We start from the raw sequence: 14,059 nt of genomic DNA on the forward strand, positions 1-14,059 counted from the left end.
ACCTAAATGTAAAATCTTTGTAATAATTATAGGAATAACAGTCATCAGAGCAATACAATCTTGTTTTATGAAAAACTGTCTCATCCTCTGCAGACATTTTTGAGACGTCTACTGAAACCAGAGGTGAGAATTTATTTGTAATTGAATAAAAATCGGGCTTTTTCCATTCCAAAACTCTCCATTGCTTTTCAGGAGAATTGGTTGATATTTAAAATGCGATTTTTCTGTCCTCCGGTCAGACGTGAAGCTCAATGCCACTTCACAGACTTCAGAAGAGAAAAAAAGAGTGAGGACAGAGGATTCAGTGTTGAAGGGATGAAAGAGGGATTGAGCCTCCGCAGCGTCTGCGAGCCTGTGTTGAGCGCTTGTCTCTCAGAGAGAGAGATGCTGAACGCACCATGACGCTGGAAGTAGCTGTTGGGTACCGAAAACAGACCAGGTACGAGAAATCACTTTACTCCTTTCCTTCTTGAGCTTTAATCTTCTCTGAGTGTTTGAGGTATGCTCTGCTTTAATCACTCTACTTTCTTGAGCGCCGTCTAAACACATTAACACTCACTTGGGGTCAGTTGTTCTTTTCAAAGGCATTAACACTTATTTAGCAAGGATGAGTAAAACCGATCAAATGTGACCTTAAAGACTTTTTAAAAGACAAATATGTTGCTGTTCTTATGAACTTTCTATTCAAAGAATCTTTAAAAAGTCATGGTTTTCCAGAGAAGATATTTAGCAGGACAATGTTTAAAAAATAATCAGAAATGTTTCTTGAGCGGCAAATCAGCATATTGCATTGATTTCACGTGGATCACGTGACACTAAAGACGATGCTGAAAATGCAGCTTTGAGCACAGGAATAAATTGCATTTTAATATATAAATAATATATTGAATTTATATTAAAGTTGAAAAGTGTCATTTTGTATTGTAATAATATTTTATAGTTTTACTGTATTTGTTTTTGATTAAATTTGAATAAAAGCAGCCTTGGTGAGTAGAAGAGATGTCTTTGAAAAGCAAAGTACAGACAGTCATCTTTTCATATTACACTATTCATATTATGTGAATAATCTTTTCCACTAATCCAGGCATGACTTAATAAAGCAACAGTGGTATCTTCTTTGTCTAAAATGCCACATACTGTAACTGTATGCATCAAACAAACATGCATTGACTTTTGTTTCGTGCCCTTGAGCAGTATTCACATTCTGCTGAAAAATGATCACAGTGCATCTACTGTCAGATTCTGAAGAAGCTAGGAAATTTGTACTAATACATTTTTTTTTATATATATATAAGAACACTAATATAGCTTTAGAAATATTTGAAGAACAAATAAAGACACACTTGAGATTAAGTAAAGAACTTTGTTAAAAATGTTTGTTGATCTGGGCCCTGGTTATGACGTGATGTTATCTGTAATAATAATCATTGCCACAACCTTCTTGAAGAACTCTATCTCTATCACACACGAGCTAAGATGATGTGCTCTTCCTGTCCAGATCGCCGGCGAGCATTGCTCAATAAGTGACCGTTGTTGTGTTCACGAGGCCTCGAACAGTTCACGCTTTGTTTTGCACAGGCTCTATTTGTACGTGCTCTGCACAAAAGACATTATGCAACCATTTCTCAGACGCTCACACACTCCTACACCTCAAATACTCCACGTCCACACGTATTCATGCAGTCCTGCTTTCCCTTTTGTTTACTGTACAAAATCCTAAAGCATGCGACAGAAACGCTACAGTAAAACCTGTTCCTCTTTAAACCTCAGCACTCTGAAATGATGAAAATGTAAGACGTACTAATTAGTGCCATCAAACAATTAATCGTGATTAATCCAAACTAATCTTGTTTACATGGCTTGCTTGGTTGGGGACACTTAACTTCTAGTGACTATCGTTGAATTGACTACAGAGACCGTCTCTGCATTTAATAACAAATTGGTCACTCTCGTCATCATACATCCCTGTCATTATACTGTACAGTGCTTTGATGCAACCTGTGTTGTTAAAAGCGCTATATAAATAAAAATGATTGATTGATTGATGTCTGTATATATGTTATGCATGTATAAATACTAACACATGCATGTCAAAATGTAAGAAAAATGTATATTATTCTATAAATATATTAATATGAATATATATGCATGTAAATATTTTCAAAAATAAACTGTGATATATATATATATATATATATATATATATATTTTTTTTTTTACACACACATAATAAACACAGTATACATACATATATTATGTAAACAAAACTACTTTGTATATGTTCCATCCTGATTAACAGCACTAATACTACTAAAAAATGTTTTACTGTAAAATACTGGGTGAATCCTTTTTTTGGTAAAAATACAATCTAAAACAATGGTGATAATCTACATTACATATTACAAGACAACATGTATTTTAAATATTGCTTTTTATAGCATATCATTTCTTGTTCTTTTTTTATTGGCTTCAAATGACCAAATGGCTCCCCTTATGTCCGAAACATCGTGGCCATATTTTTAAGTGAATTTGGCAGCTGTCAGGTTCCTGCGGAGCACAGCTGTGGTCATTCATTCCTCTCGTTCTCTCTCCCTCACATGCTCTATGAACCCATCCAGTGGTCAGAGAGAAACAGCTGTTGTGTGTCACTCTGAAGTTATGGGTCAGCAGCACCCAGAATAGCACGAAGACAGAGTCCCGCAGCACTTCTTGAGCTCTTCTGTTAGGTTTGTGAGGATATCGGGCAAATCTGGAGCGCGTTACTGTACGAAAAATCCTTGAGCTCGGTTAGTACTTCCTCTGAAACTTGTTCGTGTAGTGCGCTTGAGAACTAACACCGCATATTGTGACTTGAGATTATTTCGTACTTTGCATGTGCTTTCTTGTTAGCGATGTTTACTAAGCTTTTGCTTAGAGTTAGAGGTTTAAACAAGCTCCTTACGATTAGCATTAAATCGTTTTCGTGCAGAGCGTGAGACAGCTCAAAGTGAATGAAAACATCAAATCAAAATGTCTCTCAAAAGAAAGAGTCGACTCTGAATCATCGAAACGAGTCGTTTTTTTAAACGAATCCAAAGTTGACCTCATTAGCATATTGCCTGCCCACTTGTTGGTCTGAATGAAAATGCAAATTCATTCTTCGCCACTGGGTGTCTCTTTTGGAGCATTAAAAGCTCACAAACATGAAATCGACCAATCACAAGAGAGGTTTAGAAAACAAATCATTTGGGATTCGTTGAACAAGTAAGATAAAAATAAATGAATACTAAGAAAATGAAAGTGTTTTTTGACCTGGCATGCGTGTCAGTCTGTTGGATGGGACTCCCAAAGGTCTTTAAAGGTGTCATGAGCTGTCTTATAATTCTATTGAGATTTTTTTACATCAAAAAACTATGAAAAGGCTGTTTTCTGTAATGTTTTTGACACCCCTTTATTGGATTTAAAAGCCCACTGATGTTCCTCAAAAACACCTAACTCAACACAATGATCTGTAAGAAGAGACAAAGCAATGGCGATCAAGTATTGAAAACAGCTACTAAGCACTTTTTAACCTCATTTGTAAAGAAATGAAGTGAACTGATGTGGTCTGCATCTTCATCAACAATATCTTCTTCATTTATCTTAATTGTTTGGTTTCCACATTGACCTGAGCGTTCACCTCTCTCTAAACACAGCTAACGCAATCAGTGGGCGGGGCTAAACGGACAGGGATGTGTAGAAGCTGCACCGATCCTCTGCGGAGGCGGAGCTTATCCACACTATTGCGTCATAAAGTAGCATATAGATTTGGATGTGGACTCCCCAGAAACTGCATTAAAACGTTTAGAAGGTCACTCACAATAGTTCAGCTATTCTGATAAACAACTAAAGAATGTCAGTGGGAATAAAGTCCTGTGTGTACAGTGGTTTTCAGAGAGGATGGAGGAGTATGTATGCAGCTAGAGAACACATGCTACATGTCTGCGATGACATGCGTGTTTACTTATTGAGCAACTGGGATCAAAATGACTTGGCATCTAACTGAATGTTATGAAAAAGGCAACTGATTATTAGAGGTGTGTTTCTGTAACCTCAAAAAATTTCTTCAAACTTGTATCTGTAAAAATGTCTTTTTAAAGTATTTTGTAGCATTTTATATAGTTTATAGCGTTTATAGTTTAAATGATCATCAAAAATGTATTGTAAAAGACTGTGGTCAAGCCACATTAATTTGCAGAGGGCTTTCCGAGCACCTTTATCAGAGCAGCTCAAGATCGGTAGAAAGTACTCGCAAACACTTCAACAGATATTTAAAGGGAAAGTTCACCCAAAAAAGAAAATTCTGTCATTAATTACTCACCATCAACCTGTAAGAGCTACAGTTATATTCAGAAAACGAAAAAGTTAAATTAAAACAAAAATTAACAAATTTGGTCAAAACGCCCCCCCAAAAAACAACTAATAAATTATGTATTTTTGATGAATTCTGAGAGTTTTCTGGGCCTCCACAGACAATATACCACATACGTATGGCACCTATAGGAGAAGACAACGTTTTTTTCTTTGCAGACAAGTATTCTTGTATCTTCTAGCAGTGTCACGTGGATTATTTCAATGTCCTTGATACGCTTCTGGACCTTGATTGTGAGAATTCAGTTTCTCTCAAAATTCATCACAAATATCTTGTGTTTCCAAAGACGAACAGAGCTCTTACAGGTTTGGGTGAATCAAACTAGTTTATATGGAAAATATGGCATGAGTAGTGACTCTAAATGAAGAACCGGAGCGCATCCCTGAAGACCTGCAATGCAGGCAAACCTTCCTAAAGCTGATACTGAGCCAACGATAGACTGACAGCATTAACATAACAAGTCAGCTAACCTGAACGGCTTGATGTGTGTAGGATGGAGGATCAGGACAGGGTCAGCCAGGCCTCCAGCAGCGCCACAGTGTCCTTCCTGCCGGTCAGAGACAAGGTGAAACACATACACATATGGACTAACAAACACGACATATTTCAAACCCACTGACATGGTTTGTGTGATTAAATACGTTCTCAGTGCCATGAAAAAGTGCAGACGTTTGGAAAGAGATGTCAAGCGGCGAAGAGAGACCCCAACTGTGCCGTGGTGATCAGAGGATGGCTGTACAAGAGGGTAATGATTCAGGAACAATACCATCCGTGTGTCTTTACCTGTGCATCACGACAAATAAAGTTCTCCAAAAACACCTTGCAAAAAAAAAATCTAGTTTAAAACTTCTCACATAATGTAATCTTCATGTTGGTTTCATGTATCATGAAAAACAATTACTATTTTTTTCTAATCATTTTTATATAATGTGTTAACCTTGAATACATGCAAGCATAAATTTAATATCTAGGCCTGGTTTCATAGATGGGGCTTGGCCTAAGCCAGGATTAAACCAGACTTCAATTAGGACATTTAAAATATTCAATTAACATTTAACATATATTCAATATAAAGGCATTTTAGCAAGTGTTCTTGTAAACTAAAACTAATATAAACCATTTTTGATAACTGAAATAAATGCAATACAAATATTAGATGAAACCATTTTGGAAATTAGAGAAAAATATGATGAAGTAAAAGCAATGTATATATGTACTATATATATACTAAATAAATACTGTTATACAAATACAAAAAGCCCCACATATTTTATCAAATAAATATTATCTGATTTTTTACAGAGATTTACTAAAGTATGCAGGCATCTCCTCTGTGATGTCATTTCACATATTGTTTCATGCCATTTCAGTTTTTATTATTATTATTATTATTAAAAATCTGAAATGTAAATCTAAACATAAAACGCTACTATTTCATTTTAAAAAAAGTATGTAAACATATAGTGGTCTTTCTCTGTAGGACAGCACTGGACTCAAATTATGGAAAAGAAGATGGTTTGTTCTCTCCAATTACTGCCTGTATTATTATAAAGGTAAAACCAGATGTGATTGTCTTATGCAGCGTTTATTTCAAATGAAATGTTTGATACGTTTTTAAAAGAAACCACTGAAAGCCCTCTCTGAACCGGTTTCTCCAGACAGCCGTGAGGAGTCTGTCCTGGGCAGTATTCCTCTTCCCAGCTACCGGATCCTCTACTGCTCCCCCAGGGAGTGCAAGAACCGCAAATATGCGTTCAAGGTGAGAGACGACGTCTCCTGGAGCTCCTTAAATCCAAACGTTCATATGGTCTCATTGTGCACTTGCGCCTGCAGGTGGTTCATCAGGGCATGCGGCCGTACATCATGAGCGCTGAAACCCAGGAGGACATGCTGGGTTGGGTCAAGGCTCTCAGCCAATCAGCAAGCATGGAGGCTGATGACATCATCAACAGGTGAACCTGAGCTCTCAAACCAAAGTCGCTCCGTTCTACAATTCGCTTTAATAATGTCTCTTCTCCGTCTTCAGGCGCTGTGCCAGTTTTCAGGACTTCACTCAGATGGGAGATAACGCCGAAACCATGGAGCTCCAGCACACGTTTCCAAAACAGGCCGTCACAAAACTGAGCAGGGTCCAGACAGAACCGACGCTGCTGGATCAGGACGGGACGGGAATTAAAATGAAGACACCAGAGCTGAGAGGAAGACACGAGAGCAGAGCGATGTAAATGATTCGAGATGCTTCACAATGATACAGAACGAAGGACCTTTAATAATAACTTAATGAACTTAATGAACTTTTCTACTTAAAGTGCCCCTATTATAAGTCATGAAAAGTTCATATTTTGGTATGGGGACTCCCCAACAGCAGATTAACATGCATGCAAGGTCAAAAAAAACTTTCACTGTCTTATAGTATGCATTTAATTACTTTACCTTATTTGCTCAACGACTCCTAAATGATTCATTTAACACAAAAAGACCAACAAGTGCTAGAAATATGCCAATGTTTCATGTAGACGTCAATGGTATAAAAAAATGACTAGTTTCAATGATTCACAGTCGACAATAACCATACACAGTGTACTTTCAGATTTAAAACTTTGCAGATTTTTTCATTCACTTAGAGCTATGACGCACCCCTTAATAGGGACACTTTACATATAAAGTACCCATAACTTTAAGTCAAAGTCAACCAAGGATTCTTGTGCCAAAACAGCTATAATTTACCTTTAGATGAGCTTTTACCGCTCTTTCTCTCTGCCAGCGCACCTGAAGCTACTAAGTATTCTCAGACTTTACTGAACGCAGAAGAGGAGCCTCTTTCCTTCCTACATCCGAAGGCAACCTTCAAGCAACCTTCATTTCTCAGAGATCAGTATGGGTCTCCGTGTCAGGGTAACGTGGGCAGAACAGATGTCTGGCCCTTGGATAACTGCTCGAGTGCTCCAATATCCCCCTGCATCTACACAGAGAGAGGACTTCTGCTCGACAAGGTGAGAATCAGGAACATACACAAACGTGACGATACTCTGCAAAAACACAGAGTCTCTTCAACAGTTTCTGTGTTTTTTAGCCTGAGTTTCCATGTTCTGTGTGCTACTCTTCCAACTACCACACGGCAGAACACGTGGCCATGTGCAAGGTAAGACAAATCTAATAACTTCATTTTATGAATCTTTCAAAGGTAATTTCCCATGCAATAAGAGCAAATGTTAAATTCCTCAATGTTTCCATTTCTGCAATAGATCTTTTTAACAGTTTGAAGAGAACAATTCACTATCTGATAGTCTCGGACATCCCTGTTGCATACTACATGTTGTTCCAAAATGTTACTGTAGAACCCTACTGCAGTTTATTCGATTTTTTTCATGAATTATTTACATCCTTTTGCTCCAGGTAGGTAAACCAGACATCGTCCTAGAGAGAGAAATCCAACCAATCAGAGATCTGGAAAACGATACAGATGTGAGTGTATTGCAATGCGTGCATTTGTGAGAATAAAGTTATGAAAATTTTGTACACATTTGGGGCATTAAATAGTGTGGTTATTTCAGTAATTCAAATCCTTCCTAAACTGTGTCATGGTGAGTAGAGAATTGTTGAAACTGACAATAGACTTAAGAAATGCTATTACAACAGAAGTCTATTTGTAACTTAAGAACTACCTTCACTTGATGACTGTTACACAAGCAACATCAAACAATTTTCTTTAAAATATTTGAGACATTTCATAACTTCTTTGTTAAGAACATTTTCATGAATCCACCCAAGTGCTAGTTTAGTATTCTTAACATTCTGTTAGTTTTTATTTAAAAAAATTCTTCATTTTAAATTTTAATTTAATTTTAAAAGGCATAGTAATTTTTCATTTAATTAAAAATTCTACTGTTTTTATCCATTACATTTGATAAATTTAAGAAACGTTTTAGTTTAATTTTATTATTTCAACTTAAAGAGGAAATGCCAAACCTACTGAAATAGAATGCATTTATTTTTTTCAATTTTACATCATTTTATTTAGCGCTTAATTAAAAACTTAATTTTAAAGTTTTTGCTTACGTAATGTGTGTACCACATATATTTATTATGTATCTATAATACACTCAAATTTTTGAAAATAGATGTATTTACATGTATATTTATATTATATATTTAATGTACAAACGTAACTTTTTTCTTATAAATATATATAGCACACACATTATGTAAACAAAAACAAATTTTGGATGCTATTAATCGTTTTAACGGCACTAATTCAAATAGTTTGAGTTCTAACTCTGGCTGTTGTTCAGGTGGTTCTGACCCGTCTGTGTGGTTGTGATAAACTGCTGCAGTCCGTCTCTATGCAGCTGGCTCAGTTACAGGCAGATAAGGTCCGACACAAACAGATCACATACACTCAAATCATGTACTGTAGATGAAAACACCTGACAAATATTCCTGCCTGCTCTCTCCTTTTCTCTAGAAAAGCATTGAGTATACCTTGGAAATCAAATGGCTGGGGATGGAAGACGGACTTCACGGAGAGCAGGAAGTATCCCAGAAGGCTTTGCTTCAGGAGGAGCTGGTTACACTCAGAGCCAGAATTTGTGATTTGTCATCGGTACAGTACTGTGTTTAAGTGTGTGCTTTAGATAAAGGCTGTTTCGAAGTGAAGCACGGCACTCTGTTCATTTACACCCGAGCAGCTCATGATCAGCTCTGAGCTTGGGTCACTTTAACATGCATTTGGAAATGCAATAAATGGAGAAATTATCATTTTATTATTTTTGCATCCCATGTGCCATTTATATCATTATTTTAGCCATGCAGAGAATTAAGATTTACGATTTTACAATTAGCATTTTTTATATTATAGCCGCTATGTTGATGATTTTAAATTGATTAAAGAAACTGCCAACATATAATAAACACGCATTGTTTAATACACGTTATTAATGCATGAAACAGACCTTTTCAAGCAAAGCCTCTCTTCTTCAGGAGATGGACAGCTTGTGGAGTGATTATGAACGGATGGAGAGCGAGCTGTCAGTTTTTCACTCTCATCTCCAGCACATCCTTCACTTTGGAACGCCGCAGGTAATACACACACACACACACACACACACACGCCAGATCATCTGATGCTTTGCTTCTACTTTTCCTTTGGGTGCAACATCAGAGTACAGAAACCTCAATAATGTAAACTGTCAGATTACAAGCGTTAAAACTGGATTTCTTACCTGTGGCTGTCTGAAATAGTGTTGCATAGTGTTTAAAGATTTTGGAGCAGTTTAAAGGTTGTAAGTCACTTTAGATAAATGCATCTGCTAAATGACTATGTCAAGACATTAACCGCACGCAGGAGCAGATTCAGGCTCAGAGGCAGCTCTGGATGATGGAGGACATCTTGTGCGGTTTGAGGCTGAACAAGAACCGCTTTATGGCCTTACTGGGTCTGCAAAGGCCGGGTGGTGAGTAAATCTATCAGTCTGTGTCTAAGTGCATTCACTTAAGCACGTGTATAAGTAAATAATGTTCTTTTTCTACCCTACAGCTCCTCAGCCGAAACCCGTTTCCTACTTTGAGGGCGAGTTAGGAGGTCTCGGCATGGTAATAAGACGCCATTTAAAAAAAGTCACGTCACCACATTCACCAATTTCTAATAAAAAAACAATACTTTTTTTTTAGCTGCTTAATCATTGTAAGTTTTACTTGAACCTGGAAACTGTTTTCGGTTATATAAGGTCCCTCACAATCGGTTCATCATATTTAGGGGTCCTCAGAATTAAAACGTTTGACTTAAAGATAAAATCTTTCATTTTCTTTCATGTAAAAGGAGTGCTTGACCGAAGCGGAGCAGCAGGACTACATGAAGATTCACCAGAGTTACAAGAAATGGACCCAAGAGAGTCCAGCCAGTGACAGCCGGATGAGTTCTGAACAGGACGCCTCCCATGAACCGCTGCGTCTGACCCGCGTTGTGACTTCTACCCTCCCGTCGTCTCTAATCGCAGAACGCATTTACGTGGATGACCCCTATGCTGAGCCACCCGAACAAATCAGTCTACAGTCGGGACTGAGGAGCAGCCAGAGGAGAGCAGCAAAGAAACCCAGCAGAACTCTGCATGAGACCGCTGACAAAAACAGACACTTACACTGGGCCGACGGACCGGAAGAGATGCAACAAAAGAAACCAGCTCCGAATCACTACACCGGTGCCAGAGAGAAGGCCCTGGCCGACAGAAAGGTCTGGACACACCGTCAACAAGAGGTGAGCTTCAGCACATTAGGATTTCTGGAGGATCGTTTTCACATTTAACTTTGCATCACTGGAATAAATTACATTTTTAAATCTAGCCATACACATAGAAAACAGTTATTTTAAGTTGCGGTCTTTATTGAACATCAGAATTTGAACCAAAAGTCGCTCAATTGTTGATGCACCACCATGTGGAAAGAGACTGAATGACACAGTGCCTCCTTGGAAATGCAGTTCAATTGTAAACAAATGACCCAGAGTGCAATCAATGTAATGCGGATGATTATGTGCATGTGTGCATGAATGCATGTTACAGCTTGAGCCTGGAGCCTTGTGCCTCACAAACTCTGAGTCTGACTGCGACGCTGCCGTGAGCTCTCACAAACGACAAACTAAACCCAGACACACGGATAAAAGAGACAGAAATATGAGGTATGGGTCACAGTTTACACCAGTAGTCAGTATGTGAAGTAGGCAAATTTACTATAATAAAATATATATTTGCATGAATTTAAATATCATGCATGGTTTCAAAGTTGCACTCAATATTTAAGTTTTCTGTGCACTATATGTCATGCATGTCATTTTGTTGTGCACGTCTATAAAGCCCTAATTGCTCAAAAAAAACACACTATTTTAATTAAGTCTTGTTTTGTTTTCATTAAGCTGTTGTTCGGTCTCAATCAAACAGTCTTCTCCCTTGTTGTAATACAGTGCATTGTAGTATTCATTCTCTTGTTTCAGTGCCGCCAGAGAGCACTTCATAGACGACATTCATCCCTTGAAACTCATTACAGCCAGTGAAAAGGAGTCAGAGAAGTACACAGCAGGTGTGCATTTGCGGTCATGCATGCTCATTTTACTACTATGAAACATTCAAATTGATTTTTTAGGTATTAATTCATATTAATGCCACAAAATGCACAAGGAAAATTCAAAGTAATTCAGCCGCATTAATTATGTGTTCAGCCGTTTAACTATTGACGCCATTAGTAAACTAGTAAACTTCATAAACTATGAAGCCATTAGTGCATCTTCAGCATCGCCTTCATCAAATTTGGTGAAGGACAAACGATTTCATGTAATTAGAGTATGTATCGGTGATTGTATTATAATACAATTCTGTTTCTCTTCTTTTCCAGATTCTGCTGTTGTAAACTTTAGTAACGGCTACAGCGGTGACAAGCGCAAATTTAAAAGCCAGAGCAGTGAGTCGGCCAACCTAATAAAGCCACAATGTGGTGATGCAAAAGCCCACAATGAATTCAAGGACAAAACATCGCAACAATCATCTCGCAACGACATTATCGTCATAGAAAGCCACTCTATCAATCATATTTCAACTCTTACGGTGTTTAAGGGGCATCAGGGAAACAATCAAACGCACAAACCTCATAAAAAGAACAGAAGTTCTGACCGACAGAAGTGTTCGGTCTCCACCAACATGAAATCTGAATGTTTTCTGACAAGTAACAGACAGAGCGAGTTAGTCCCGGTCTACGTTCACGACGCAAAACCTCTGGAATGTATCCCTCCAGCGGAAAATCAACAACCAGGCCAGGGAACCAATCAAACGCTTGATAAACCAGAGGAAGCAGACTGTGGGCGGAGCCATAGTCCAAAAACAATATACGAAATGGCACAAGCTCATGGAATAAAAGAAACGCCCAATCAATTGCCAGATGCTCAACCAATCACATCGTCTGACAATCATTTGACACCCCCTTCTGATCAACCCAAGCCAGAGCTATGCATTTATGAGGAAATCCAATTCTGCTCACCAAGACCAGCAGACGTTGAAGAGAATCAGAGGAAACAAACCAGTGGAGATGAAACACCAACCGAACCTGGACCGTCTCACACTGACGCCAATGGAGAGCGCAGTCTGAAAAACCCAGAGAAAAGTCAAGCAGGAAGTGACGCTACGTGCCAGAGAGAGAAAAAGCAGAACGTTTACAGCTCCTTAATAAAAAGCTCAGTGATAAATCATCACGTTCAGGACTGCAGGCCGCGGATAACCGTGGTCAGCACCAGCCTGTAGATTAGAGAGAGGCTGCAGAAAGGGAAGAGTCAACAGAAAGCAAACCGTAAAGTATTAAACAGACAATTTAAAGCTTATATATAATCATATCATTTCTTGTGAAAGCGCAGTTTTTGGTGAGAATGGGTCACATTGGTGCTTATGAAACACTGTGATCATTTTTGTGTCATTTAGCATCTGTTATAGATGCACATGCGTACATTTCTTTAACCACCAAGATAACGCCTCTAACTGCATAAAACTCTTAAGGTTAATACTTCTCACTTTAATCGGTTATCTGCTTTTTGATTCGTTTGATCAACGATAATCTCTTTAGTGGCTTATTAATGGCTTTCTGTGATTTTTCCAAGTAAGACAGTCATCCTTGATCAACACTTTTGTTAGACTTCCTACAAACAGACACATTTTTACAATTTCCTCAATGTAAAAGTACGACTATCTGTCTGGCAGAAGTATCGGTCTAGAAGCAAATAAAAGTTGTTAATCTAGGAAAATGCTCTACGTGGCAAAAGTCATAATATATTATAAGTGTTTTTATTCAAATAACTTTGTACTTTCATTGCAGTGTTATGTAATGCTGTTTTTGCATGCTAATTAAATCTTGTGTTTTGATCCTAAATATTCTTTTATCATTTTGTTTAATAACAGTCACTATGCTAGCATTTAAATATAAACCTACGACATACATATACGATGTGCATAGGACATTTTGACTTGTGAGCGTTTACAGAGTCCTGAAAAACGAAAGTTAATGATACATAATACACAAAACTAACTCTTACGCAACCGATGTAAACCGATATCAAACAAATTAGCTGTGATCAAAGTTACATTTCAGATTAAACTACTCTGATTCGAGAGTTCACGACTGCTTTGATTCATCACGGTGACTCGACTCGCTTTCAGATCTGTTCAGTGCTTTTCAATCTTCATTTAGCGAAGATTGGGTGAATAGTACGCATACTGAGGCCTCACTCGTTCATTAAGTGACTCTGCGGGTTATGATTCAGTTCAGCTTTGCGTTCAGAAGATTCAAAACACTTTCAGAAAAAGGGGACGTGTTCACTCAGTTTATCCAAACCATAAAAGTTTTGTTTCACAGCCTGAACTTAATGCTGTTAGTTCGCACTATACTCAGTTTTCAATTGGAGAGCACTAACAAGATTAACCGGGGAATTGACTTTTCCTGACCCCATGTCTTTATGCATTTTCTTGTTCATTGTCCACTTTAAATATCATATTATACAGAACAGGGGATCTTCTGTATTTACTTTTTCACACATTTTTATAAATCGTTGGTTGACCGCAAGCCTCTTCTCCCCATCAGTCATTAGTCGAACTCATTTCACAGAATAACGAGTCAAACTGAGAAACTGAATGTTAAATT

General features: G+C 37.8%; 1 protein-coding gene across 3 annotated transcripts; it reads left to right on the top strand.

The window, feature by feature from the left end:
* The first annotated feature begins 136 nt into the window (after positions 1-136).
* Positions 137-13,291, top strand: si:ch211-234p6.5 (pleckstrin homology domain-containing family A member 7). 3 transcript variants are annotated; one of them, XM_043226557.1, is made up of 19 exons: positions 145-439; positions 4,883-4,955; positions 5,040-5,135; positions 5,871-5,943; positions 6,049-6,149; positions 6,224-6,342; positions 6,417-6,611; positions 7,155-7,383; positions 7,464-7,532; positions 7,787-7,855; positions 8,683-8,763; positions 8,856-8,993; positions 9,371-9,469; positions 9,735-9,843; positions 9,927-9,982; positions 10,209-10,643; positions 10,948-11,063; positions 11,376-11,461; positions 11,774-13,291. In XM_043226557.1, the coding sequence occupies exons 1-19, from the start codon at positions 399-401 to the stop codon at positions 12,670-12,672; spliced, it is 3,084 nt and encodes a 1,027-aa protein (XP_043082492.1). In that variant the 5' UTR covers positions 145-398; the 3' UTR covers positions 12,673-13,291. The 3 variants fall into 3 exon arrangements, with proteins under 3 accessions (XP_043082494.1, XP_043082492.1, XP_043082493.1); XM_043226558.1 differs by lacking the exon at positions 145-439 and adding an exon at positions 2,460-2,786; XM_043226559.1 differs by lacking the exon at positions 10,948-11,063 and having other exon boundaries at positions 137-439; positions 11,774-11,914.
* Positions 13,292-14,059: the final 768 nt, after the last annotated feature.

This window comes from Puntigrus tetrazona, chromosome 24 (genome assembly GCF_018831695.1).
Source record: "Puntigrus tetrazona isolate hp1 chromosome 24, ASM1883169v1, whole genome shotgun sequence".
Taxonomy (NCBI): Eukaryota; Metazoa; Chordata; class Actinopteri; order Cypriniformes; family Cyprinidae; genus Puntigrus; species Puntigrus tetrazona.